The sequence below is a fragment of the Typopeltis vanoorti genome, chromosome 2, assembly GCF_054136105.1.
Source record: "Typopeltis vanoorti isolate ZY-2024b chromosome 2, IOZ_Tvanoo_1.0, whole genome shotgun sequence".
NCBI classification, from domain to species: domain Eukaryota; kingdom Metazoa; phylum Arthropoda; class Arachnida; order Uropygi; family Thelyphonidae; genus Typopeltis; species Typopeltis vanoorti.
The window spans coordinates 180,148,596-180,176,456 of record NC_143550.1 but is presented as its reverse complement, the minus strand read 5'-3'; the positions used below and the strand labels follow the sequence as shown (position 1 = coordinate 180,176,456).

The 27,861-nt window shown below is 36.0% G+C and overlaps 1 protein-coding gene across 2 annotated transcripts in view; it reads left to right on the top strand.

The window, feature by feature from the left end:
* Set2 (SET domain containing 2) overlaps positions 1-27,861 on the top strand; it is a 552,532-nt gene that overhangs the window by 196,244 nt on the left and 328,427 nt on the right. For both annotated transcript variants that reach the window (XM_090414077.1, XM_090414085.1), the window contains one exon: positions 16,339-16,540. In XM_090414077.1, the coding sequence (XP_090270203.1) occupies positions 16,339-16,540 (202 nt within the window). The remainder of the gene's footprint in view (positions 1-16,338; positions 16,541-27,861) is intronic.

The window sequence follows — 27,861 nt, the reverse complement described above, 5'->3', positions numbered from 1 at the left end:
ACACTGATATAATATTCGGTATTTTAAAGACTCTACATCTATTTATATTATTATAAATTGTTTACTATAAATTGAATTTCCACGTTTGCATTGAAATAAATCAAAATAAAAAGTATCAGGTGATATTTTTGCTGCGGTGATAATGCTACAAAAGTGAGAGCCAGAAGTGCTGGTCAGGTCGCAAGGGTGGAACAGAGATTATGCGTAGAAATGTGTGTAACAGAAGATAGGATTGAAATGGAGATTAAAAGTGGTGATCAAAAGAATAGTACTATGACAGATGCAAAGATTGAAGAGTTGGCCCTAATGAGGAAGATAGCACTGTTACACAGAGTGATACACAGGACGTAAAAGCATAAGCTGCAGCAAATGTAGAAGTGTCTGGTGAATAGTTCAGCTGATAATAAGAAAGAAGTGTGATAAAAGAGAGAAGGAAATATTAAGGAGTCTTGTATGATGTTTCTATTATGAGAGGTGTGATTAGCTAAAGAGTGACAAAATAGTGCTTCTGAGGTGAAAAAATTAATGATGTTAGTGAGATTATCAGAACTTAAAAGGGTAAAGTAAAAGAGTAGATTGTTTTGGCTGAATGAATGATTCAAAGGAATTTCTATGGTATGTACAAGATTGCATCATCAAATGAATTCTCTCTTGGAATTCATTTATGGTGCAATTTTTTGAGCTGTAACTTCTGATTGCTTGGTATCATTTGTGTCCTGTTTAAATAACATAGCATGCTCAAATAACTTCATTTGGAATAGTCTTTTTTTTTTTTTTTTTTTTTTCCTCATCACTTTCCTCTATTTTTCTGAACAGCACTTCCATGCTGGCTTGTATACAATTTTTGCTAGTGTGTTTTACTTTGCTAAACCTGACAGACATTTTAGTCAGTGTGCACATAAACATTGAAAAAATTATTATCGATGATTTCAAACATGTATTAACAAGAATAAAAATGCTATTATTGCAAATGTTATTTATTTTCACAGTATTGATGACAACACAGAGTAATAGAAGATAATATTTGTTAACTTATTTGCTGATATTTCGCTGGTATTATATCCAGCATCTTCAGAGTACGAAAACAACTTGTCACAGTATGTGAAATAACAACAACATGAAACAACTTTCTTAAAAATTCTGTTCGCCTTTAAATCTTTTAGAAAACTATATCTTAAAAAGTTCAGACGTAATGATTAGTTTTGATATCAAGGTAAATATTATGGGAGATTTCAACTACAGGACACATAGGAAGGAGGAGAGGAGGACACGTAACAGAAAGGAATGGTAAACTGCATAAATGGTATTTATGCAGTTACTGAGAAGTTACCTGAGGCAGCATGTGATGGAATGCTAGGGGTCTCAGAGTGTGCTAGATCTACTGATTGCATCAGAGAATTTGTCCATAACCAATATTGACCACATTGTGACCAGCTGGTGAGAGTAATCATGTGGTCTTGATCTGGGAGGTGGCTAAATGGGTGGAATTTTCAGTTGATATGGGGAAGGGGGGGGGATATGTGTGTAATTACAGGGCTGGTAATTATGACAAACTTGAATCAGTGCCACACCATGTGAAACTGCAAGGGTTGAATGTTAATAGTGCATGGAAAGTGGTAGAGGAGTGTTTGAGGGAAGTAGTAGCAGACTGCAAACTTAGAGTCAGGAGAATAAATGAAGTGGGAGTTAAATGGGTGAATATCATCCATTAAGTAGGAGCTACAAAAAAAGAAAGATTTATGGAGGGAATTCAAGGAGAAAGGTGACCAGCAGGCACATAAGCAGTGCAGAGCACAGGCCAGAAGGGTAACCAGTGTGGTAAGAAAGGCTAAAGTGAGTATGAAAGGAAATTAGCAGTGCAGTCCAAAGATAATCCCAAAGTGTTATTTCAGTGTGCTGCAAGTAAAAGGAAGAATGTTCATGGCAGAATGATTTTAATGAATTCCAATAGTAAGGAGGTAACTGAATCAGGTGAAATAATACGAGGGCTGTTCAAAAAGTAATAAGACTAATTTTACTGTCGCGAAACCACTCATCACAATATTAATTTCTGTGGAATATTGATGTCTGTATTAACAAAAGAGGTTGATAGATGGCGTATATGGGCTGATGTGCCAGTGTCACATGATTAAACGCAGGCTTGTTTTGGCACCTACGAGCCGCGACCAGTCGTCGAAATGGAAGCGTCCTTGGAACAGTGTTATGCAATTAAATTTTGTGTGCGTTTGCAAAAATCGGCATCAGGCACTTTTAACATGATATGCGAAGCTTTCCACGATGAAGCAATGTCGAGGGCAAGTGTTTTTCGCTGGCATAAATCTTTTAAGGAAGGAAAGCAAAATGTGGAAGACCTTCAACGTCCATCACAGAGACAATGATCAACACAGCAGCGATTATCATCAAGGAGGATCGCAGAATTACAGTACGCCAGCTGCATGTTGTCCTGGGTATTTCTGTGGGAAGTGTTCACTCAATCATGGCTGAACATTTGGGACTGAAACCTGTTTGCGCCAGATGGATTCCCAAACTCTTGACACCGGAACAAATGCAGCATTGAGTGGATGTGTGCACAGAATGGAAATAAAGACTCGAACAAGAAGGCAACAACTTCTTAAAACGCATCATTACAGCAGATGCTTGGTTGTATCACTATGACCCTACAACGAAACAACAAAACAGTGAATGGAAGCATCTGTCTTTGCCTACCCCCAAGAAAGCGAAAACTGTAAAATCAGCTGGTAAAGTGATGGCCATAATGTTTTTTGACTACAAAGGCATTGTATACCAACACGCTGTAGAACCCGGGAATACTGTAAACTTTTTTTTTTTCAGTGCTTAAAAGAAGTAATAGTTTTCTTAACCACTAAAAATTATAACGTAAATCATGTGGAACTTCTCAGTAATCCCGAATGGATACAAAATTTTTGTTTTTTGTTTGATATGACAGAACATTTTATAAGCTAAATTTGAAGTTGCAAGGGAAGGGAAACACAGTCTTACGGTTACTAGAGGAAGTCCTTATCTTTGAACAGAAACTAAGGGTGTTTTTTGAAGAAGAAAAATTTATATATTTTAAAAATCTAAAAAGTTATAGATGGAATTTAAATCAAGAAAAAGTTGATTGCAAAATATTTGCTGAAATGATTATTACTGTAATTTCAGATTCATTTACAAGCAGATTTCAGGATTTTAAAAAACATCAGGAGATGATGAAATTTATATTACATCCATTAAATTGCAATTTAAAATTAATAGATATTGAAGTTTTTCCCAGAATATCAATTGCAGAACTACAAATGGAGATTCTGGAAATTCAGAATAAAAGCATCTGGGTACAAAAACTTCAGGAAATGGTAAGCACAAATTGAAGAAAACGAGGAAACTATGGAAGAAACACCACAGGAAATTATATTTAAATATTAGAATTCTTTCTCAACTAATTATTCAAATGCCAGGCGACTTGCTTTTGGGGTTTGACTCTTTTCGGTTCAACGTACAATTGCGCACAGTTTTTCTCTTCATTGAATTACATTAAAATTAAGTATAGGAACAAATTGACTGATGAAAGTTTGAAAGCCGAATTACTATTAAAGTGCACGACATACAATCCAGATTTAAGTAAATTGGCTGAGAAGATGCAAAATGAAAAGTCTCATTAGTGAATTTTAAATTAAAACAATCAAATATCTATTAAAATACATAATATTGTTAGGTATAGTTTCTGGGAAAATTCCCATGCTACTCTTCTTAAAGACTATTATTATAATTCCGGCTATTATAGCTTGTTTTTGTTTAGGAGTGTCCCTTATTTTAAATACATTGGCTATTATTACTCAAAAAAGGGGTATATATATTTTAGGGCATTATGGGTGAGTATAGAATGCAATTATAGCAGAATAAAAGAGGTGGAAAAATTTGTACATACCTTGTTTTGATTCCAGGATGTCTTCCAATTTCATGATCTTGCTGAAGGTTGTTTATAACGAGGGGGAGGAAGGGAGCATGGGAGTGTGTTTTGATGCGGGAAAAATAAATTTGGAAACCCGGGTTATGTATTTATAATATATATTATTGTGTTTAGGGGTGCATTTTTTTGGGGGGGGGGAGAGAAGGGGAAGGGTTTACTTATGGGGAAACTGGGGCAGGGGAGAGAGTTAACGGTGTGAGGACTGTTTCGGTCGACTGACCATCATCGGAACATTTTCAGAATGAGTGTGGGGCTATGTCAAGACTGTAAGTTGAATCTGCCAAATAAGGGCATTTGTTGTTGCTAAATGGCTGAAGGCATGGCTTAATTTGTAAGTTCTGGATCGTCCAACATTCTGAAATTAGGTAGGGGTGGTGGATGTTGATTGAATTTTCATCGCATTTTATGGCAATAGTTTCAGATATTTTAAGCATTGTTTCGTTGTCTTGTTTGTCCGTGATTATGGCCTTGTCGATTTGGGGGATATGTTTCAGTTCAAGGGTGTGAGCTGCAATTTCTGTCTTCCCTGTACTCTGTGTTTTATTTTTCTTTTTGATGTTGCGATGTTTTTTTGTGTTCAGATATTCCAGAATGGGAATATACATAATATTGTATATTTGTTCCGACTAATTCTTTTTGCAATACAAATTCTGAGTTTTTTGCAATATTATACTTACTTAAACATGTTTTGTGATTAAAAACGTAATCAAACTTAATGTTGTTTTATTTATTGAACATATAAAAATTTATATACAAAAATAAAAGTGGTATTTGATATCTCGAAGTACTGAATTAAAAACAAATTTACCTAAGTTTGAACTAACTGCAACTTTTAGTCACCAGGAAAAATTGAATTGAAGTTGTGGCTCCCAAAATTTTGTTCTAATTAATTTTTTTGGTGGAATGGTTCTTTGGTTCAAAAAGGTTCCCGACCTCCTGCTTTAAAGGAATGCGGAGAACTGACCAGGGCCTCTGACCTAATGTCCACTCCTCACCTTCTCGTGGTGCACCCTGTTGGGTATCTATTTGGATACTGAACAAATGAGGATGGGCTGGCAATTTGGGATTTAGCCGACCAAATTGTATTCTTATTGGTTTAAACCAAAATAAAAAATGATGATGCAACATGACAGAATTTCATTTTGTGATTAAAAACTTAATCAAACTTAATGTTGTTTTATTTATTGAACATATAAAAAATTTATATACAAAAATAAAAGTGGTATTTGATATCTCGAAGTACTAAATTAAAAACAAATTTACCTAAGTTTGAACTAACTGCAACTTTTAGTCACCAGGAAAAATTGAATTGAAGTTGCGGCACCCAAAATTTTGTTATAATTAATTTTTTTGGTGGAATGGCTCGTTGGTTCAAAAAGGTTCCTGACCCCTGCTTTAAAGGAATGCGGAGAACTGACCAGGGCCTCTGACCTAATGTCCAATCCTCACCTTCTCGTGGTGCACCCTGTTGGGTATCTTCCTGGATACTGAGCGAACGAGGATGGGCTTGCAATTTGGGATTTAGCCTACCAAATTGTATTCTTATTGGCTTAAACCAAAATAAAAAATGATGATACAACATGACAGAATTTCATGTTGGCTGGGGCATCACCCAGTTAAACAAGGCCCATTGTTTTTGCCAAGGAACCAGGGCGAACAGCGAAAAGTCAGCTACTGGAACAAATCTGAAAACAAACCCCAACTCAACATCACCAGAGTTAAAGATTGGTACTATCGACATAAGAAGACTGAATGGCAAAGAAATGGAGCTAGCTGAGGAATTAGATAATTACAAGATCGGCATAATAGGGGTGACTGAAAAAAAAAAAGACAAAAACTGGTGAGATCTTTCTGAGCAATAAATACAAAATGTTATATTCAGGCAATAACAGTCAAGGAAAAGGAGTAGCTATAGTATTCAACACAAAATACGAGGCTAATCTTCTCGAATGGCAGACAGTCTCAAGTACAGTGATGTGGGCAAATGTCAGAATGGGGAATTGGACAGTGAGACTTATTTGTGCCTATGGTCCCACAGAAGGTTCTACTAAGGTAGAAGTGGAAGAATTTTTTGATGCTTTAGAAAAAGCAACTGACACAATGAAAAGGAAAAGTTGGTCCTTGTTGGGGATATAAATAGCAGAGTAGGAAATGATTGTGAGACATACAAAAATATTTTGGGAAAATTTGGAGAAAAGAGCAAAGCTAATAATAATGGCAAATACCTGTTGGATTTCTGCTCAGGGCATGGACTGGTTATTACTAACACCATGTTCCAACATAAAAATGTGCACAAATTCACATGGAGAAAAGAGGACTAGGAATAAGAAAAGTCTCATTGACTATGTTATTGTTTTTTTAAATAACTAAACCTGTGGTGAATTCATCACTAAAAAACACGCTTACTAACCACAGTAATGACTACTTAGTTCATAAATACTTGTGATGAAATATTTACGAATTGAATGGTGATTACTGCGGTTAGTTCGTGTGTTTTTTAGTGATATGTTATTGTTGATAGTGATGTTTTCTCCCTGGTGCAGGACACCAGAACGTACAGAGGATTTGAAATTGGAAGTGATCACTATTTAGTCTTGAGCAGGATAAAATTGAATTTCATATTGAAAAGAATAACATGCAAGAAAGTTTTAAAGCGAATAAAACTTGCGCAGCACTCAGATGTGAACTGTACACTAACATACACAAAGATTATTGAAGAAAAAATGAAAGAGTTTGAGAACAGGAATCAAACCTTGGAGATTCAGTGGCAAACGCTGAAGAAAACATTGATTGATTCTGCCATAGAGGCATGTGGTGAGGTTGTCTGCAAGTATAAAAAAAAATCAAAACTCCCTGGTGGACACAGGAAGTTAAAGAGGAAGTGAAGGAAAAGAAGAAAGCATATCAAAAGTTCCTGGCAAATAAGTCAGCTTAGAGATTACAGAGACAAATGTAAGAAAGCTAAACACTATGTAAAACTGGCTAAACAAAAGTCATGGGAGGACTGGCAAGAACATAGAAAGTAAATATCAAAAAGGTGGCAAGATATTCTGGAGGTTGTTGAAGAAGCTCAGAAATGGAGGAATGAGTGCTGTAAAAGGAATTAGTTATGATAAAGGTGACCTGAGAACGGGAGAAAAAGATATCCTTAAAGTATGGAGTAATTACTTCGAAAAAATTGCTAAATGAAACAAGCAGTTATGACAGCACAGTGGTAAAAAACACTCAACAGGCATATAGTCAGGAATACATATCCATACTTGAAGTAGAAAAAGGAATCAAATGCTTGAAATGTGGAAAGACAGCAGGAGTTAATGATATTCAACCAGAAATGCTGAAGTATGATGGTATAAAAGTCTTACAGTGGCTGCACTGCATAGTTCAAAAGGCCTGGACAGACATGCGAATTCCTGATGATTGGAGTAAAGCTCTCATAGTACCCATATATAAAAAGGGAAATAAAACAATGTGAGAATTATAGAGGTATTTCCCTACTGAGTGTTCCTGGTAAGATTTATGGTAGTATTCTTGAGAAACGGTTGAGAAGAATTGTGGAAGAAAAGCTTGGTGAAGGACAAGCTGGATTCAGGCCAAATAGAGGCTGGCAGAATCAGATCTTCACTTTACGACAAATAGTTGAGAAAGCATGGAATTGTAACAAAGATCTACATTTAAGTTTTGTCGATTTGGAAAAGGCATATGACAAGGTGCCAAGAGAGAAGCTATTCATGGTGTCAGTGGAAAATTATATCAAGCAATACTTAGTCTTTATTTGAGTTGTAAGTTAGCAGTTAGAATTGAAGGAAGTACAGGAAGATGGTTTAATGTTAAATCTGGTTTGAGACAAAGATGCACGTTATCACCTCTGTTATTCATTATCTATATGGATCACATTATGAAGGAAAGTGGTATTAAACATGATATCAGAATTGGAGATGTTAATGTCAGCTCTTTGCTTTATGCAGACGTGTTATACTTCTAAATAAATCCGCTACAAGTTTGCAAGATTCCCTGACTAAATTGAATAACTGTTGTAATAGATATGGTATGAAGGTCAGCAATAAAAAAACAAAGACAATGAAAATAGGTAGAATTGTTGAAAATTTCAACTGCGTTGTGATTGGAGAACCTGTGGAACAAGTAAAACATTTCAGCTACTTAGGCACAATTTTTAGTGAAGATGGTAAATTAAATATGGAAATAGACAACAGAATCAACAAAACTGGTATGGCAGGAAGTCAATTGAATAAATTCATATGGAATAAGAGAGGAATTAGTCGGAACACTAAATTAGCTGTATACAAGACAGTGTTCAAAACAGTTTTAACTTATGGATTTGACAGCTGGGTCAGAAGTAAAACATTTGACCAAAGACTAGAGACCACAGATGTGAGAGTCCTGAGAAAGATTAGAGGCGTGAACAGATGGCATCAATGGCAATATCATATTAAAAACAAGTATATTGGAAAAGAACTTGACATTGTCAGCATCCAGGATGCATTTGCAGAGCTAATCTCAGGTGGTATGGTCACTTAAACAGAATGGGTGAGGAATGATTAGCAATAATCATTCCTCACCCTTCAACTCAGTTGGATGATTTTTTGGAGACCAATGAGGAGAACTCAGCAGAAATGCTTTGGGAAGGAGTCAAGGTGATAATACAGGACACGGGGAAGAAGTATCTCGGCCCAATAAGAAGACCAAGAGACCCGTGGATATCAGATTCAACATGGGAACTAATCAAAAGAAGGTGGTTGGAAGTCAGAAGAGCCATCAAGTAGGACAAGGAAAAGTTCTATACTAATAAATGTGAAGAGATAGAGTTCCAGATGAAGAGGCACAATTGTAAAAGTATATTTTATTTAGTTTGTGACTTAAAGCACAAGTTTAAAACCAAATTGAATGTCATCAAAGACAGGAATAGAGCATTACTAACAGAAAAGTTGGAAATAAAAAACAGATGGAAAGAATACTGTGAGGAACTGCACAGCAGAGTGGATAAAGAAAATGTGAAGCCCTCTCACCAGGAAAATTTTGATTTGGAACCTCCTCCACTTAGGCATGTAGTCGAAAGAGCAGCTTAACAGCAATAATGCCCCAGGTGCAGATGAAATCCCAGCAGAGTTAATTAAGGCCACAGGGGATGGAGGGATAACAGTGTTTCATAGATTGATTACAAGGATATGGGAGACAGGATCAGGGCCTAGAGCAGGGGGTCTTCAACACATGGCGCTCAGGCCACAGGTGGCCTGTGGAGCTCTTTGCCATGGCGGAGCATGGCAAAGGACTTTCCATTTTGAAAAAAATAACTACTTAACAATAAAACGCGATTAAATAAAAAATAATTTCAATGAAAACTGCGGGCCACTAAGCTATACTATGGTATTTAGAATTGTAAGATGCTTTCCAGATTCACAAGGAATGCTGCGCATTTCATACTTTACATAAAATCCTATAAAAATGAATATTAAATAGATATGCTTCTTCAGCCATCTACCAGCGCCAAGATGGCTAAAGCAGTAATTCGTTTGAGTGTGCTGTCCAGTGCCATCCAGATGCATCTCGAAGGTTCTCGATACTTCGTTATTTTCATATAAATACAAGAGGATCTCATCCACAGTCAGTCGTGAACAGTGCTTGAGATTTATTGCAAGATCGCAGTGTAATCTAAAGCATTAATTGAACAATTCCAATTATTAATTATTCATAATATTTTCGTAACCAACAGTCTTCTTTAGATTTATTTTCAATGCCATTCAGTTTCAATGCTGCCGAAATGCCAGGTTCAGTATAAATGGAGCTGCTTGAACTACAAAACAACTCTTCTTTGAGAGAAAAATTATTCAATGTCAGTGGCGGCCAGTGAAAATTTTAAGTGAGGGTGCTGCATATATATTTAAAAAAAAAAAAATCTTTTTTTTTTCTAATCAGTAACCAATTTATTAATAAATAAATTTACATATAAAAAATCGCTTTAATAAAAATATTTTGCCTTCACCACAAACAAGCACCAATAATAAAAGTTTCATGTCTCACAAAAATAACACGTGCAAGGATACGAAACAAGCAGTGTCGGAATCACTGGTAACATGCAATGAGAAGCGCAAACGAATATTGGCGAGATCGCTGATATTGGCCTAACGTGATAATTCCGACACTGCATTAGATCGCAGTGCAATCTAAAGCATTAATTGAACAATTCCAATTATTAACTATTCAATCAATGTCAAAACATAAGCTGTAACCTTTAACATGTTGTATTGCATTTATATAATGTTGTAAGCATTGTTATTATTTATAAACACAAACAAAATTTACTTTTTTTCATTTTTTCCTTGTGGGTGCTGCAGTACGAGTCACCACTGTTCAATTTGCCCTTGCTTACATTTTACAAAGACTACATTTCTGAGGACACATTCCCTTATCTTCGCCGGCATGCTTTGAAGATGTGTGCTTTCTTAAGAAGCACATACTTATTTGAGCACTTCTTCTCCAAAATGAAGCATGTGAAATCCAACTCAGATTACAGACCATCTCGAGAATACCCTACGCATAGTGACTTCCAACATTGATGCCAACATTTGCATTTGATGAGCCTTACCCTTCACAACTCACCTCAACCTACAGAACATCAACCACCACCACCCTCAACTCTGATCTCCAAGCCATCCTACAATAGGGTTCGGATAACCTCATAAATTTCAACGCCAATAAAACCCAGTTCTGTACTATTTCCCATAAAAAAGAACCATTGTCCCCAGTATCCTTTTTGACGATACCCAAATTTCCAGACAGCCTGAGATCTCGCTTCTTGGAATCACCCTCACATCAAACCTCTCCTGATATAAATATATCACATCCATTGCATCCTCAGCCTCAAAAAAAAAAAAAAAAAAACTAGGATTTCTCTTTCGCTCAAGACGTTACTTCACCACCGAACAGCTACTAACATTATACAAATCACAAATCCGCCCAGCTATTGAATACTGCTCCCACATATGGGGTGGGGCCCCTAGAAGCTCTCTCAAATTGCTCGACTCAATACAGAGGAGAGCAATTAGACTTATCAATGATCCATCCCTTACCCTCTCTCTCCCCACTTTCACACAGATGTATAGTTTCTGCAGTTATGTATATTCTACAAATATTTCCATGGGAAATGCTCATCCGAAATAACATCAATAATTCCTCCACTCAGTACAAAGCTCATTGGAACACATGCAGCTGCTGCACAACATCCCTTCACACTACACCTTGAAACAAACAGAACAAGTTTCTTTCCTCTTCCTTCATCCCTGCAACTGCTGTACTGTGGAACAGTCTCCAACCTGCTGTGTTTCCCAAGGAATGCAATTTAAAGTCATTCAAATCAAATGTAAGCAAATTCCTCCTTTCCCAACCCACTACCCATACACAGTACTAACGTAATATAGGTTGACCAACCAACCTCCTGTGAATGGGCCCAACATAAAAAAAAAAAAAAAAATTAAAAAAAAAAAAAACTGGTCAAGGAAAATCATCGCCAAGTTTCCCATTGACATTGTAAAAAATGAATGTTTCTTCATTAAATTATCTTTTTTCAAGTATTGGTTGTATTTACTTATCATAAACCGGACTTCCACCTACGCTCTTAAAGCTGAGTTTGCTTATTTTTATAGGATTTTATGTAAAGTATCAAAATGTCCAGCATTCCTGTGAATCTGGAAAGCATCTTACAATTCTAAATAGCGAAATATAGCTTCAGTGGCCCTTGGGCTTAATTGAAATTTTTAATGTGGCCTGTACTGTCTGGAAGGTTGTGAAGACCCCTGGCCTAGAGACTGGAAGAAGTCAGTTTTCATACCACTACACAAGAATGGTGATATGAAGGCATGCAAGAATTATAGAACTATTAGTTTGATATCTCATGCAAGCAAAATTTTATTAAAGATCATGATAATAGGATTGAGGCCAAAGTTGAGGCAGAGATGCCCGAGGAACAAGCAGGTTTTAGGAAAGGTAGGGGCACCAGAGATCAGATCCTTTGCCATGGACAGATCATAGAAAAATATAAAGAATTCAGACTCCTTCTGGTAATGTATTTCTTAGAATACTCTAAAGCTTTTCACTGTGTTGAGCATGTGAAACTGTGGGAAGTAATGAAAAGAATGGGTTTTCCTCAACACACTATCAGGTTGATAGCCAACTTGTATAAGGAGCAAGAAGCCACGGTAAGAACAGGTGTTGGATTGACTTGACTAGCTTCAAGTTGGAAATGGAGTTAGGCAAGGATGTTTACTTTCTCCTTACTTGTTTAGTATATATTCGAAGGACATCATTGGATGAACCGAAGACAGGAATTAGGATAGAAGGTAGATCGATCAGTAATCTGAGGTATGCTGATGATACAGTGCTCCTTTGTAATGACATGGAAGAACTAGGACTAATTCTTGACAAAGTTAAGAAGATCAGTAATAACAGAGGTCTTCAACTCAATCCTAGCAAGACAAAGATTATGGTTCTCAAAGGAAATACAAACAGGGAAGCTCTTGAGAAACAAGTGTACCTTAATGGAGAAAGAATTGAGGAAGTCAGCAAGTTTGAGTACCTGGGATCCATTATTAATGTGAAGAATTGTTTTTCATAAGACGTCAGAAGAAGGTTAGGAATGGCTAAAACAACAGTCAGAAACCTTTCTAAAATATGGAAGGATGGATCTATCTCCATGGGAACAAAGTTGAGGATTTTGGATGCAGTTGTTTTTCCAACAGCAAGTTATGGATGTAAGACTTGGAACCTAAAAAAGTCAGATAAGAAACTGATATCTGCTTTTGAGATGTGGTGTTACAGAAGACTGTTGAGGATATTATATACCGAAAGGCGTACAAATGAATGGGTGTTAGAAAAGATCAGTAGAAAATTTAAGGCTCCTTAAGGATATTTACAGAAGAAAGTTAAAATATTTTGGACACATTGAAAGGATGGAAGGGGGACTTCTCAGAACAGTAATAGAAGTTCCTGGAAAAGAGGAAGCGATAGACCATCAATGAGATGGATGGATTGTGTGTGTGTGTGGTGTGACCGATCTTCAGAGAGTTAAGGACTCCAGAAAAGCAAACAATAGGACTACATGGCGAGGCCTGGTGTGGCACATCACCAAGCATGGGAGTGACCATACGGCATCTGTAGATGTCCAGTGAACATATAGATAGTTGGATCCTGTATTTTGTAGTCATGTAATTTTATTTAAAGTGTATATATTGTCTTAGTTTTATTTGAAATGTATATATTGTCTTAGTTTTATTAAATGTATATATTTTTTGTGTTTGGTCTTGAGTCAGTGATTTTCCAGATTCTAAAAGAATCTGGAAAATTCGAATCAGAATCGAACCTTGTTTAAATACTAAACACTCGGAGTATAAAAACAATCTTTATAGAGACAATCTCTAATCACTTTACGATAATATGCTGGAAAATCCTATTCTAATTTTCATCTGACAAAATTTTCCACATATTAATGTTGTTTGTGTTATGCTAACTACTTAACGATTTTGCACTTAGGGGTGGCATATGAAGGCTCACTTGTGGTGCTAAAACTTGAACTATCGGTTAAGGGTTAAGTTAGTAGTGGGATGTTGAGTTTGTGCATTTCCAAGTGGACTGGGTCAAAAAGTTTGAGGAATGCTGTTTGTGTCACTAAAAACTGAACAAACTACATACATGGGTTCCATAGTCAGGTACACATATTTATTTCGTAGGTATCCTTCCATCCAACGTGTCCAGTTAACTATGATTAAAGCAAATCATTCTGTAGTAACAAAATTGACTAAATATTATTGTGATTATTATAATGTTATTGAAGATTGGTGTTTTTTGCAACTCAAACATAATTTCAAAGATTTTCTCAATAGGAACCTTCACAGTTTTTTTATTTTATTTTGGGCCGATATATGAGAGGTTGGCTGGTCAACCTATAGGTCTTTAGTACCGTATATGGGTAATGGGATGGGAAAGGAAAAACTTGTTGACATTCAATTTAAAAGACTCTTCCACAGCACAGCAGTAGCTGGAATGAAGGAGGAGAAAAAGAAACTTGTTCTGTGGGTTTCAAGTGTATTGTGAAAGAATGTTGGGCAGCAGCAGCTGTACGTGTTCCAATGGGCTTAGTACAGAGTGAGGGAATTATTGATGCTATTTCAGATGAACAGGTTGGTTTGTGATTAAGTTATAGTTGGGGGTGGAAAGAGGGGAAAATAGTTCCACTGCATAAAGGAGGTTCAAAGACTGATGTTGCAAATTACCGACCGATCAACATATCAGGAATCGTTGTCAAGGTCTTGGAGAAAGTAGTCAAGAGGAAAAGACAGGAATAGATAGATGAAAATGGAATACTGTATGGGGAACTTCATGGTTTTGTGAAGGGTAGATCATGCCTCAGTGACTTGCTCACGTTTTATAACACGGTGACGGCTGAGCTGTATAAGGGTAATGGATTTACAGTGATTCTGCTGGACCTTGCTAAGGCCTTTGATAGGATAACACATGGAACCCTAATCAGTAAACTGGAGCAGATGGGGATGGATATAGGGTTGCTGAGATGGATAGGAGGGTGGTTGATGGAGAGATAGCAGAAAGTGGTTTATTCAGGAGTGGAGTCTAAAAGATGGCTTGTGACTAGTGGAGTGCCACAGGGCTCTGTTCTTGGACCACTGCTTTTCAATTTGTTCATCAATGATATAGGTAAGGATCTGAGAGGAAGTGTTCACTTGTTTGCTGTGATGCAAAGTTGGGTAGAGCAATGTGAGTGCACGGGATGTCAAAATTTTACAGGATGATTTGGATAGTTTGGAGGACTGGGCTGGGAAAAATGGATGTCAATTTAATGTGGCAAAGTGTAAGGTTATGCACTTTGGGGTGAAAAGAATAGCAGCAGTATATCACATTGGTGGAACCGTACTCCAAGAGATTGATGAGGCCAGGGATTTGGGAGTGTTGGTGGATAGGGAATTGAAGTTTAGGGGGCACATTGCAAAAGTGACTAAATCAGCTCATCAAATCACTTGGCTTCTGAAAAATACTTTAACATGCAGAGATAAACAAGTTATTGTTCCTCTGTATCGAGCCTTGATAAGACCCCACCTGGACTACTGTGCCCAGTTATGGGCACCAGGGTTTCTTCATGATGGGGAGGAAGTGGAGAGGATCCAGAGACGAGTGACCAAGATGATAGCAGGTCTGTGGAATGAACCTTATGAGAATAGGTTGAAGATTTGTGGGTTACAGAAATTGGTCGATAGGCAGAATAGGGGTGATAATTGAGACATTCAAATTACTGAAGGGTTTCTATAAGATTAATCCAGAAGATATTTTTGAAAATAGGACTGGTGGTGGGAGGACTAGGGGCCATGTATGGAAGCTGGGCAAGAATGTGGTTGACAAGGGTGTTAGAGCTAGGTTTTTTACTTGGAGAGTGGTGAATGAGTGGAATAAGCTGCCAGAGTCTGTTGTGGGTGCCATGACTGTGAATGAGTTCAAGGCAAAGTATGATAGATACTGTGTGAATGTTGAATAGTTGATGAACATGATCTTCAAGGCTTCCCTCGATGAGTTTAGGGACTCCTTGGAGTTTCCCGTAATGATGATAATAAATAATAATAATATTTATAATTCATGTTTATAATTTCATTTTCAAGTCCACGGTACAGTATAGTGCTATCATATCAAAGTCATCGAGCTAGTCTAGTCATTTATGTCACACCAAGTCATGGAGGGATTAATTTTGTGTTTGTTGTTATTGAAATGATACTCGATTCTTAATACATCAATTCACTATGAAGTTATATACATATAAATTCTTTATGATTCCAATTCATAAAATGAACTGGCAATTGCAATTTTTTAGTCCGTGCAACATTGGTATCTTGAAAACTGCTAACTAGAGGTTTCCTGTAATATAAAATTATTTTTTAAAGAAAAGAGAAAAATTCTTAACCACTCATGGTATTATGTGCTTGCAACCTTTCATAATTGGTAGTTCTATTAAATCAGGATGGTGGGTTATCTGTCATAACAAACTATTTCTGTGGTTCCTACAGTTACATAATAACCAGTAATTAATATCTTCTATGTTATGTTACACAATCAGGTAAAAAAAAAAATTTTTTTTTTCATTAATGATTTCAGTGGTTTAATAAGATTGTGTGGAGTCTTCTACATATGCATCACATTTTGATTCGAAGAAAGCAGATTAAATTTTCGTTCAATAATATTACCGAGAAACTGCAATGGACGAAAATTGAATAATTGCCGCTATGCTTGTTTCAGGCATAAACTTAAGGTTCAGACAACTAAAAATAAAGAAATAATATTATTTTATGCCTTTCTTTTTATAGAGGAACCTTTGTAATGGAATATGTTGGTGAAGTTCTGAGTCCCCAGGAGTTCAAGCAGCGTGTCAAACATTATGCCAGAGAAAAGAATAATCATTATTATTTCATGGCTTTAAAAAGTGATGAAATTATTGATGCTACATGTAGAGGAAATCTATCCAGATTTATTAATCACAGTTGCAGTCCAAATTGTGAAACACAAAAGGTAATGTTATTAAAAATAGAAAAAAAGCTTTTTTTTTTTTTTTTTTTTTTTTTCCATTTCTTATTCAACAAGTTACATATAATATTCCTGATGATCAATGTAAGCTAATAATCACATATGTTTTGGACTGTAGTACTTGGTATAATGGAAGAGAGAAATATTAGGAATGAGCTGAAGAAGTAACAGTTGGTATAAAAACTGATATAGTCATCTAATCTTATAAGTGTCTGTCTCTCTCTTTTCAAAGGTTCTCCTGCTATAGGGAAGAAAAAAGAAAGTTTAATTATTTATGGACTGGTTTGTAGATAACATGTTTTTTGCTACAGATTTGATAATATCTTTAGATTTATTTAATTGCATAATTGGTAAAAGCATATCCAGACATTGATTCTTTCATCAAGAAAGAATTTAGAGCAAATTATTTATGTAATTTTTTATACATGTACTGTTTATTTAGTATGTAGTTTATATAGTAAGTTTGCTGACATTTGTTAGCAGTCATTTTATAGTTTATATAATGACTGCTAAAAAATGTCAGCTAGTTGTTATTTGTGGGGTTGACAGGATTTGAAGAGTGGGAGGTGTGACAGAATTATAAATACCAACTGTGCAGAATAAAGAACAGCTGCTAGTAACACTCATAAATTATCTGAAAACAGTTACACATACATCATGATTTGTTAGCTTTATGTCAGTATAGTTGAAAAAATTTAGAAATGGGAGGAGGGGGTTGCTTAAGGGTCAGAGCCAGAGAAAAACATCTGCATAGTTTTTTTTAATTCATATTTAAGATTTTAGGTACACAAAACACGTGTTGAAATGATTATTTTACAAATTATTAATAAACTAACACTTGACATTTCGACCCCTGTATCGAGGTCATCATCAGAAGGATACACGTGTATAGGAACCAAACTACATGCTGTTGCACTCTATAAAGGTAAATTAAATCTACGTTGTTAACTAGTCTTTTTTTTTTTAATTTTATTTTTTTATCACTAGAGGTCAGGCTAAGAAAAAGATTAGTTAACAACGTAGATTTAATTTACCTTTATAGAGTGCAACAGCATGTAGCTTGGTTCCTATACACTTCTATCCTTCTGATGATGACCTCGATACAGGGGTCGAAACGTCAAGTGTTATTTTATTAATAATTAATAAAATAATCATTTCAACATGTGTGTCTTGTGTCCGTAAATTCTTAAATATGAATGCTGATAACGTGTAACCTTAAAAGAAATAGTTTTTTAAGGAATGTGAAGAAACATAACAGGCTTCTAACCTTACTATCGATTCCCCACATTCCCTTTGTGTTTGTTAGTAAATATCTACGTGGATACTGAAGAAATGCTGATGGGCTCCAATATGAGATTTAGGCAACCAAATTGTGTTCTTGTTGGCATAAACCAAAACAAATAGTATAACATAATTGGAGTTTCATTACGCTGGGGCATCAGCTGATTAAATCAGGCCCTTTCTGTTTTCATTAGGAAGCAAGGGCAAATAGTGAAAAGTCAGCTACAGTAACAAATTTCATAAATTCCAAATCATCATCAGCACAATTCAAGATATGCATCAGGTAAGTAGCATCAACAGAAAAGAAAAGGGACTGGCAGGCAGACTGAAGAAGTATCGAGTTGATATGATTGGTTAACAAAACAAGGCAAAAACAGTTGGAATCCTTCTAAATATCAAATACAAAATGTCCTATTCAAACAATAATTTAGGAAAAGAACAGGGTAGCAATTTCATTCAATATTACTTGTGATGATAATATTCCTAAATGGCAGGCATTATCATGTAGAGAGATATGTGCAAACATTAAAATTTGTGACTATGGCTGCACAGAAGTTTCTAAGGAAGGTGGGAAATTTTTTGAATCATTAGAGAAGGTAGGTGACTTAATGAAAAAGATGATTCTTTGGGATTTTAACAGCAGATTAGATAACAGGCATATACATGATCTTGAAATGAGTAAAATCAAAAATCATGAAAGTATCTTCTGATTTCTCTTAAGGACACAATTCGTCATCACCAGCATCATGTTTCAAAATGGATTTGCATAACACAGGCAGAAAATAAGTCTCTCATATTATGTTATTGTTGATAGTGATTTCTTCACACTGGTTCTGGGCACAACAGAATATGTTTGTTTTAAAATACAAAGTGATCATCATTTTAGTGGAAAAAGTTTGCATATCTTACTAAAAAAGCGTGCAATCAAGTTTAAATAAAAATCAGAGTCGAGCAGCTTTCAGAGGTGAACTGTAGATTCAGATATAGAAATATTATAGAGTTTTAAAGCGAATAAAAGTTGAGCAGCTCTCAGATGTGAACTGTAGACTAAAATACACAAAGATTATTGAAGAAAAAATGAGAGAGTTTGAGAACATGTATCAAACCTTGGAGATTCAGTGGCAAATTCTGAAGAAAACATTGATTGATTCTGCCAGAGAGGCATGTGGTGAGGTTGTCTGCAAGGTTAGAAAAATCAGAACTCCATGGTGGACACAGGAAGTTAAAGAGACAGGAAGGAAAAGAAGAAAGCATATCAAAAGTTCCTGTCAAATAAGTCAGCTTGTGCTGTTAGAGAATACAGAGACAAATGCAAGATTGCTAAACACTGTGTAAAACTAGCTAAACAAAAGTCATGGGAGGGCTTTGGCAAGAATATAGAAAATAAATATCAAGAAGTGGCAAAATATTCTGGAGGTTGTTGAAGAAGCTTAGGAATGGAGGAAAGAATGCTCTAAAAGGAGTTAGAGATGATAAAGGTGACATGAAAACAGGAGAAAAAGATATCCTTGAAGTATGGAGTAATTACTTTGAAAAAATGCTAAATGAAACAAACAGTGATGATAGCACTCTGATAAAAAAAACACTGACCAGGCATGCAGTCAGGAATACATATCCATACTTGAAGTGAAAAAGCCATCAAAGGCTTAAAATGTGGAAAGGCAGCAGAAGTAGATGATATTCGACTAGAAATGTTGAAGTATGGCGGTATAAAAGTCACAGTGGCTGCACTGCATAGTTCAAAAAGCCTGGACAGAGGGACGAATTCCAGATGATTGGAGTAGAGCTCTCATAGTACCCATATATGAAAAGGGAAATAAAACTGAATGTGAGAATTGCAGAGGTATTTCCCTACTGAGTGTTCCTGGCAAGATCTATGCAAACATACTTGAGAAATGATTGAGAAGAATTGTGGAAGAAAAGCTTGGTGAAGGACAAGCTGGATTCAGGCCAAATAGAGGCTGTCAGGATCAGATCTCCACTTTACGACAAATAGTCGAGAAAGAATGGGAATATAACAGAGATCTGTATTTAAGTTTTGTCGATTTGGAAAAGGCATATGACAAGGTGCCAAGAGAGAAGCTATTCAATACGCTACAGTTATATGGTGTCAATGGGGCATTATATCAAACAATACTTAGTCTTTATTTGAGTTGTAAGTCAGCAGTTAGAATTGAAGGAAGTACAGGAAGATGATTTAATGTTAAATCTGGTATGAGACAAGGATGTACATTATCCCCTCTGTTATTCATTATCTATATGGATCACATTATGAAGGAAAGTGGTATTAAACATGATATCAAAATTGGAGATGCTAATGTCAGCTCTTTGCTTTATGCAGATGATGTTATACTGCTAAATAAATCTGCTACAAGTCTGCAAGATTCCTTGACTCTTCTCCTTGACATATAAAGATAAGGGAGTCATTTTGTCTCTTTACAAGGCCTTGATAAGACTTCACTTGGACTGTTGTGCACAGGTCTAGTCTCCTGGTTTCCATGGTGATTCTGAAAAAGTGTAGAGAGAGTAAAAAAGAGAATGTTAAAACAATATCAGGATTGTGGAATAATGATTGTGAAGACATTGAGAATTTGTAGACTACAGATTCTAACATACAGAAAAAAGAGGGATGATATGATTGAGACTTACAAACTTCTACAGGGGTTACACAGGATTCCAGTGGATGTAATTTTTCATTTTGTAGAGGATGGGGAAAGGACTAGAGGGCATCTTAGAAGTTCAGAATGGATGCTACCAGTGCTTTTTTTCTGGCGGTACACAGTACTGGCACCTTTTTTTTTTTTAAAGTTTTTAAAAATTTGTGATTTATTGGCAGCAAAATGTATTATAAATATTCCAGTAAATGATGCTGTGTTCACGAATTGAATTTTCAGTTTTGATTACTCATAGTACCCTGCTTTCCTGTTTCAGAGGTTGGTACGCAACCGGAAACAGGAAGTTGTGTTCACTTCCGATTGCTTCCAATATCAGTTTATCATTTCTATATTCACTCTGCAACAGGCAGGTGTTCACGTGAGTTTTGAATTAATCTAAGTTAAATCATTTCAATCTTTGTTCAAAATGAGTAAAATAAGTAGTTACTTTATGCCAATGAGTAAAAAAAGGAAAGCTGAAGAAGCAGAAATCGTTTTCTTAAAACAGAAAACTAGCACCGAAAAAAGAGGATCATGAAACCAAGCTGAAGATCCACTTGGTCAAAAGGAAGCAGATTCTGATAATGATTGGCCCAATTGTTGAACACTTTTGCAGAAAAATGACTTCTGGGAGAGAAACGAGTGGCTATATGCCAAGAATAAAATGTTGGGCTGTAAGGTGTGTCGTGATGTCGGAAGTCTTGCCGTTGATAAACACATGGGAACGAAAATTTCAGCGGAGTGGGGAAATGGTAAAATCAGTCATTTTGGAGAATCTCGCAAACAACAGTTAATGTCATTAAGAAAAAAAGATTTACAATCATAAGGAGAGTGCAACGTACAAAGCGTGCCAAAAAAATAAAATCTGAAGCAAAAAAACATTAGAGAAAGTTTTCCTAAATATTTTGTCTCATAATAAAGACGGAACAGGGAAAGTGTTTCGAACTGCTTACAAAGTTGCGAGGAGAAATCAATCATTTAATAACTTTGAATACAAAATATATTTACAGGAACTTAATGGCCTAGATATGGGATATATCTTTCATTCTGTAAATGCTTACAATAACATTGTGAGCCATATCGCAAATGAAATGAGAAAAGCAACAACTGATCTTTCTGCTCCTGTGAGTCCTTTCCTAGATTTGATCGAATTATCAGATGTAACTGCTAGAGGAATTCTTTAATTAGTCATTTTGAGTGTTTAGGATTATCTTAAGATTACTTAAAGAAGTATTTATTGTCTGTAACTTGTGACGGTGCAGCTGTGTTGTTTGGTGTGCGTAATGGTGTAAGGAGGCTAATGACAGAGGTTTCCTAGTGTTATTTTCTGGCCTTGTGCTAGCCATCGCCTTGAATTGTCTGTTAGTGACACAGTGAACAATATGGCAGGAGTGAATCGCTTTAAGAGTTTCATGGACAAACTTTATATGACTTATCGTGCTTCACCTCAGAATGCTAGGGAACTACAGGAATGTGCAGCGACTCTAGAACTTCAACTTCTTAAAATTGGCAGAATTTTAAGCATTTGCTGGGTAGCATCTAGCTTTCGCTAGATGGGACCTCCTCTCACTGTTTCTGCAGTGTGGCAAGACTTTGAAGCCTTTGTCCATCATTTTCTGGAGGCAAAAGAAGATAGCAGAAGCAAAACAGATCTGTTTCTTTATGAGGGCCTTTTAAGAAAAATAAAATCATGTGAGTTTGTTCTTGATTTGGGCCTTATGTGTGATGCTCTCCAAGAACTTGGAGAAAGTCTGGATTGGAGAAAGTCGTGAAGAAAGTCTAGATTTACAAGAGAGAAATATTGACTTGCACAAAGCAGACAGGAGGATACAGAATAGAGTTCAACGTTTTGAAAAAAGAATTGAAAATCCTTGTCTGTACTACAGTATTTCTCTTCAAAGTCAGAAGAACACGAAGTTCAAAGGGATTGAGATGCACAAAAATGAAAAACACAGTCCTGCAATAAGTTCATCTGCTTTCTATAAAAGTCTGAAAGAAGCTGTTGGAAAGCGTCTGCTTGACGGAGATGATGCTGATTTGCCTCAATGTGCTAAGATTTTAGATTGCAAGTATTGGCCAGAAAATCCTGGGCAGCATCTGACATTTGGTGAAGCTGAAATTAAAAAGTGTTAACATGCAAATTTCGCTTAAATGAAAGAGAAGCAGTTCGTAGTTTCCGTGAATATCTTCAAGAAAATAAAGTCCCGGACATGCTACTTCCTCTAAAGCACACTTTGGGCACAATTGCAATATCTTCCAGTGAATGTGAAAGGGGGTTTCTCTCAGATGAATCTTATAGTAACTTCATCTAGGTCATCTCTGCTTGTACGGACAACTTCTACACTGATGTTCATCATGATAGTAGGACCTCCTCTCACTCAGTTCGACCCTAGCAAATATGTGGACTCATGGCTGCTCTGAGATCGTCATTCTGCAGTTAATACCAAAAGCAAGAAGTGATCTAGAGACGATGAGGGTATATTGGAGGATATGTTAAAATTATGGAAATTGCTGTAATAACATCTTCATGATGAGTACCGGCACCTTTTTTTTCCAGAAAAAAATCACAGGCAGTATAATCTTTGTTTCGGTGTGCCTATTAGACTTGGTTCTTAACCGATGTCGTATATATTAATGTTATTGTGTGTTGTTTTTTAGTATAGTGTGCCCAGTTGATGCATGAAGGAAGATTGATCTTGATTGTCATCAGAAGTTGCAGTTGCACATGTTCATTTCTTTGTGTGTTTGGCGAAGTGATATTAAAATGTATGAAACAAGCATTTACTCCTCTGATCATGAAATGTTATGTGATGGACTTAGCATTGAGTGAGAGATTGGACTGGACAGCAAATTATTATAATATTTAAGTGGTCAGTACTCTTTGTCTTTATATGAAAGATGCATAGAGATTAACAAGTGATTGTTACTTTGATCAAAATGTTCATCTCTGAAAATTCTCATGTTGTACTAACTTGTCAGTGGAATAAAATACTGTAAATTGCCTTATGATTTCGATTTATATATATTGGGAGGGCTTGCCATGAATTGCTACACATTCTTTGTAGTCATTGTAAAGCTATGAATATAAAGAATGTATCACATAACATCACATAATTATATATTGAAATCTGTTGATTTCAGATTCTTCTTGTTGAGAGGTTTATACGCTGGTTAAACATGATAACTAATATTTAAGGAAGTGACAGCATATACTAGAAATATAAATTAAATAAACTTTAATATATATTTTCCGATATTTCGACAAACGTCACATTGCCATCTTCTTGGGAACTTAATACAAAGACACGTGCACACAAGTACTACATAACAGCAAATGAGAACTGAAGCTAGGAAACTTACGTTTTCCTAAAGTCCTGATGGTGCTCCCTGGCGGGCTATATTGGTGGTTCTTGACCTTTGGGCTGAAGTTCTTCTGATAAATGTTTCCCAAATTTGGGGCAGTCTCATGCATCCAAATTTGTTGAGGTTTGGCATGTTCCTAAGGGCTGAGGCTGATTCCATGAATAGTCTTTCATACTTGAACTTGCTGCAGTGTATGACTGTGGCTTTCTTCCATCTTATTCTGTGGTGAGTATCCAGAGCGTGGTCTACAAGCCCAGAGTGGCTGTACTGGTGAAATCGGATGTAATCCTTGTGTCCTGAGATTCTGATATTTGCTGTCCTGCCTGTTTGGCCGGACAGCAAATTACAGTTGCAAAGACAATTTACAGCTGCAAGGGACCTGGTATACACCAGGTAGGTCTAGGGGAAGTGGTTGGTCTTTAGTGGAGCGGATAAGGGATGCCAATTTTCTATGTGGTCTGTAACAAGTGGTTAAGTCATGTTTTCTTAAGATTTTGTTGATTTTTTCTAAGGTGCCTCAGATGTAGGGAATGGTGATGGATTTAGAGTAATATTTTTTGTGAAGGGTGGTGGGTTGTGGATAACTGGGTTCAGTATTTTCTGGATTTTTTTGGGGGGGTAGCCATTGGCTGAGAAAGTGTCACGGATGTGATTTAGTTCAGTGGTTAGGGCTTGATCATTTGAACAGATTATTTTTGCCCCGTTGAATAGTGTCTTAATAACTCCATATTGTTGCGAGGTGGGGTGATGGGATTGTTGGTGAATGTATCTGTCTGTATGGGTGGGTTTTCTATAAACTGAGAAAACCAAGGTTCCATCAGGTTGGCGGGTGACCAGTGTGTCTAGGAAGGGGAAGTTATTGTTTTCCTCTTTTTCCAGGATGAACTTGATTCTAGGGTGTTGGTTGTTTAAGTGTGTTAGGAAGGAGAGGAGTGAATCCGGGCCATGTGGCCAAATAGCAAACACATCATCAATGTAGCGAAGCCATATGGTAGGTTTTTGTGGGGCTGAGTTTAAGGCTTTCTCTTCAAAAGTCTCCATAAAGAAGTTGGCCAAGGGTGGGGAAAGCGGTGAACCCATGGCTGTCCCCTCTATCTGTTTGTAGAATTTTTCCTGCCAAAAGAAATAGCCTGAGTTCATTGTAAACTGAAATAGGGCTGAGATATCGGGAGGAAATTTAGCTTGGATTAGCTCTAGGGTTTCTTTGAGGGGTAGTACATTCGTGAATAGGGAGGAGATGTCAAAACTGACCATTATGTCATTATGTTGCAGTGTAAGGTTTTCTATACTGGCTTTGAAGTGGGCTGAGTTTTTTATGTGTGTTGGTGTGTTGCCAGTATAGTGTGAGAGCGCCTTGGCTAAATGCTTGGCTAGTTTGTAAGTATGAAAGACAATTAATGGAATCAGCCTCAGCCCTTAGGAACATGCCAAACCTCAACAAATTTGGTTGCATGCGACTGCCCCAAATTTGGGAAACATTTATCAGAAGAACTTCAGCCCAAAGGCCAAGAACCACCAATATAGCCTGCCAGGGGACACCATCAGGATTTTAGGAAAACGTTAGCTTCCTAGCTTCAGTTCTCATTTGCTGTTATGTAGTACTTGTGTGCACGCAACGTGACGTTTGCCGAAATATCGGAAAGTATATATGAAAGTTTATTTAATTTAGATTTCTAGTATACGCTGTCAATTCCTTAAATATTAGTTATCATGTTGATTTTAGAATATATAATTAACCAAACTAATAATTGAAACGATTGGTACCTTTGGATGGCATCACATTAAATTAGGGAAAAGAAATTGTACAATAAAACCAATCTTGTGACAAGAATCAAGAGACATGGGAGTGGTCAGTTTAAAGCATAAAAGTTAGAGATTTGGTACAGGAAAATAAATCACCAATGATTTTAGATTTATTTTTGTGTGAGTCGGTGATTATGATAATCTCTGGGATGGACTGAATCACACATGAGCCTAAAGTCTATTGTCCTCAATTTCCTACTGCCTCTGCTTTCTAATTCATGACATAGATTTGAATTGTACTAAAAGCATTGATGTAAAGGAGTAAATTCTGCTTATTGAGGACCTGAAATGACCTGAAAAGGTTATTTGTTTGGCTTTAAGAGCAAAATAACAAACTTTTGCATTTTGCTGGAAAGCTCTGCAGTCTCTTAGCAACCTTCCAAATCTTTTTTTCTTTTATTTATACACCATAGAAGGTGAGATATACATTTTTTACTCACTACTCAAAGGGTTAAGTATTGAATTGGTATTATTTACTGTTACTTAACAGTAAAACTAGTAATCACTTTGAACTTTTATTGAAACAACTTTCCTACAATCAATCTTTGGTATAATGTTGAAATGATTATCTGGGATATCTAAAAAATCTTAAGACATGGGTTGTGAATTTAGGGCTTTCGTAAAAGTGGAGATTTTTGTGTTTTATTGTGTTTTTCCATTAGAAAATGTTTTTTATAGTATATTAGTGTAGATTTTAGTACATTTAGTATTTTATAGCAAATTTTTGTTAAGATATTTCAATAATGAGTCTAGTTTAAAATGACTCCAAAAATGCACAAGAAATGTAATGCTAAAAAAAATAAAAAAGCAGCGAACTTGAGAAAAAGGAGGCTTGCCCCACCTAGGAGGTTGATGAAGCTATTGAGAAAGTTATTGAAAATGAATTAACCTCCAAAATAGCAAAATTAAAGCAGATCATCAAAGAGACAATGTGGTAATTACAGAAAGTCAAGAGGCATTTTAATGAACTTAGGGAGGAAAAGAAAATTAAGCAGCAGCATACGAAACAACAAAGCACGGAATCAGGTAAGTCAGTAAGCAAAACTGAGGTAAATAATGTTTGTAAAAACAATGATGTTATTTGGTATGGCGACTATATCATAAAAGATGCTGTTGGTGAGCAGGTTATAACATCAAGTTTTCCTGGAACTAAAATTAAAAATATAGCACATGCAGTTTGAAAACAGAAAAAAAAAGTAAACGAGATCATAATTGTAGTAGGTAAAAACAACTTTTACTAGTGATAAATTCAGTAAGAGAGGACATGAATTTTTGGAAGAGGAGAGTGAAGAATGAGAAAGTAAAAAATAGCAAGCATATTACCTGGATGTGATCAAAATGGATTAAGAAGAAGGGCTGTGATGACAAACGATTTCGATTTGTAAGTGGTGTAGAAGGAATAGATGCAGGTTTTTATTGTAAACTCTTTATTTATTTCTACTTTATTATGTTGTTAGCTGCTGTGCCATTGTAAACTCTTGATTGTTCTCTATTTGAAACTTATTATTTTAGCTACTTTATCTTTTCTTTCTTTCACTTCTATATCTAATTTTTCTTTTTACTTTAAATTACTTTACTATATCTCTATTTTACCTTTTTTTTTCTATCTCTATATTCTTCATTAACCTTATTTAATCCCTCTTTTAACTTATCTAATCCCTTCATGTAGTCTATTAACTTTTGTACTTGCTCTACCTTCAGTGTTCTTTTACCTATACCAGAGATCACTAGAAATTTATTTTTGATATAACGACTGTGCCACTGGCGGTCTCCTTGTGGTATAAGAATTATCAATACTTCCAGAGAAGTTCACTTGCTATCTTAAGGCCCTTCTCAATAATATTTTACAGTCGTGGCTAACACTTATCTTCAATTCGTAGCTATTGTAAACTCCCCGCTCACAGGATCACGTTTAGTTGGAAACAGTGCATTGCCTAAAAGATCAGACGGCACTCTTTGTAAATAAAACAAATATGTTTATTTGTATTGAAGCAATCATACAATTTTCACACTAATGAATTACTACTTCTTACTCCACTCTAAGTTCAACACTTTAGGGGAAAACTTCCTTTAAAACATTTACGTAAGCATGCAACATAATACAAATCATTAAGCAATTTAAAGAAAAACTATCAGTCCATTTACAATATTGGAATTATCATGCCTTGTTAACTATACTATAAATGCCAACCTTCACTTTATATA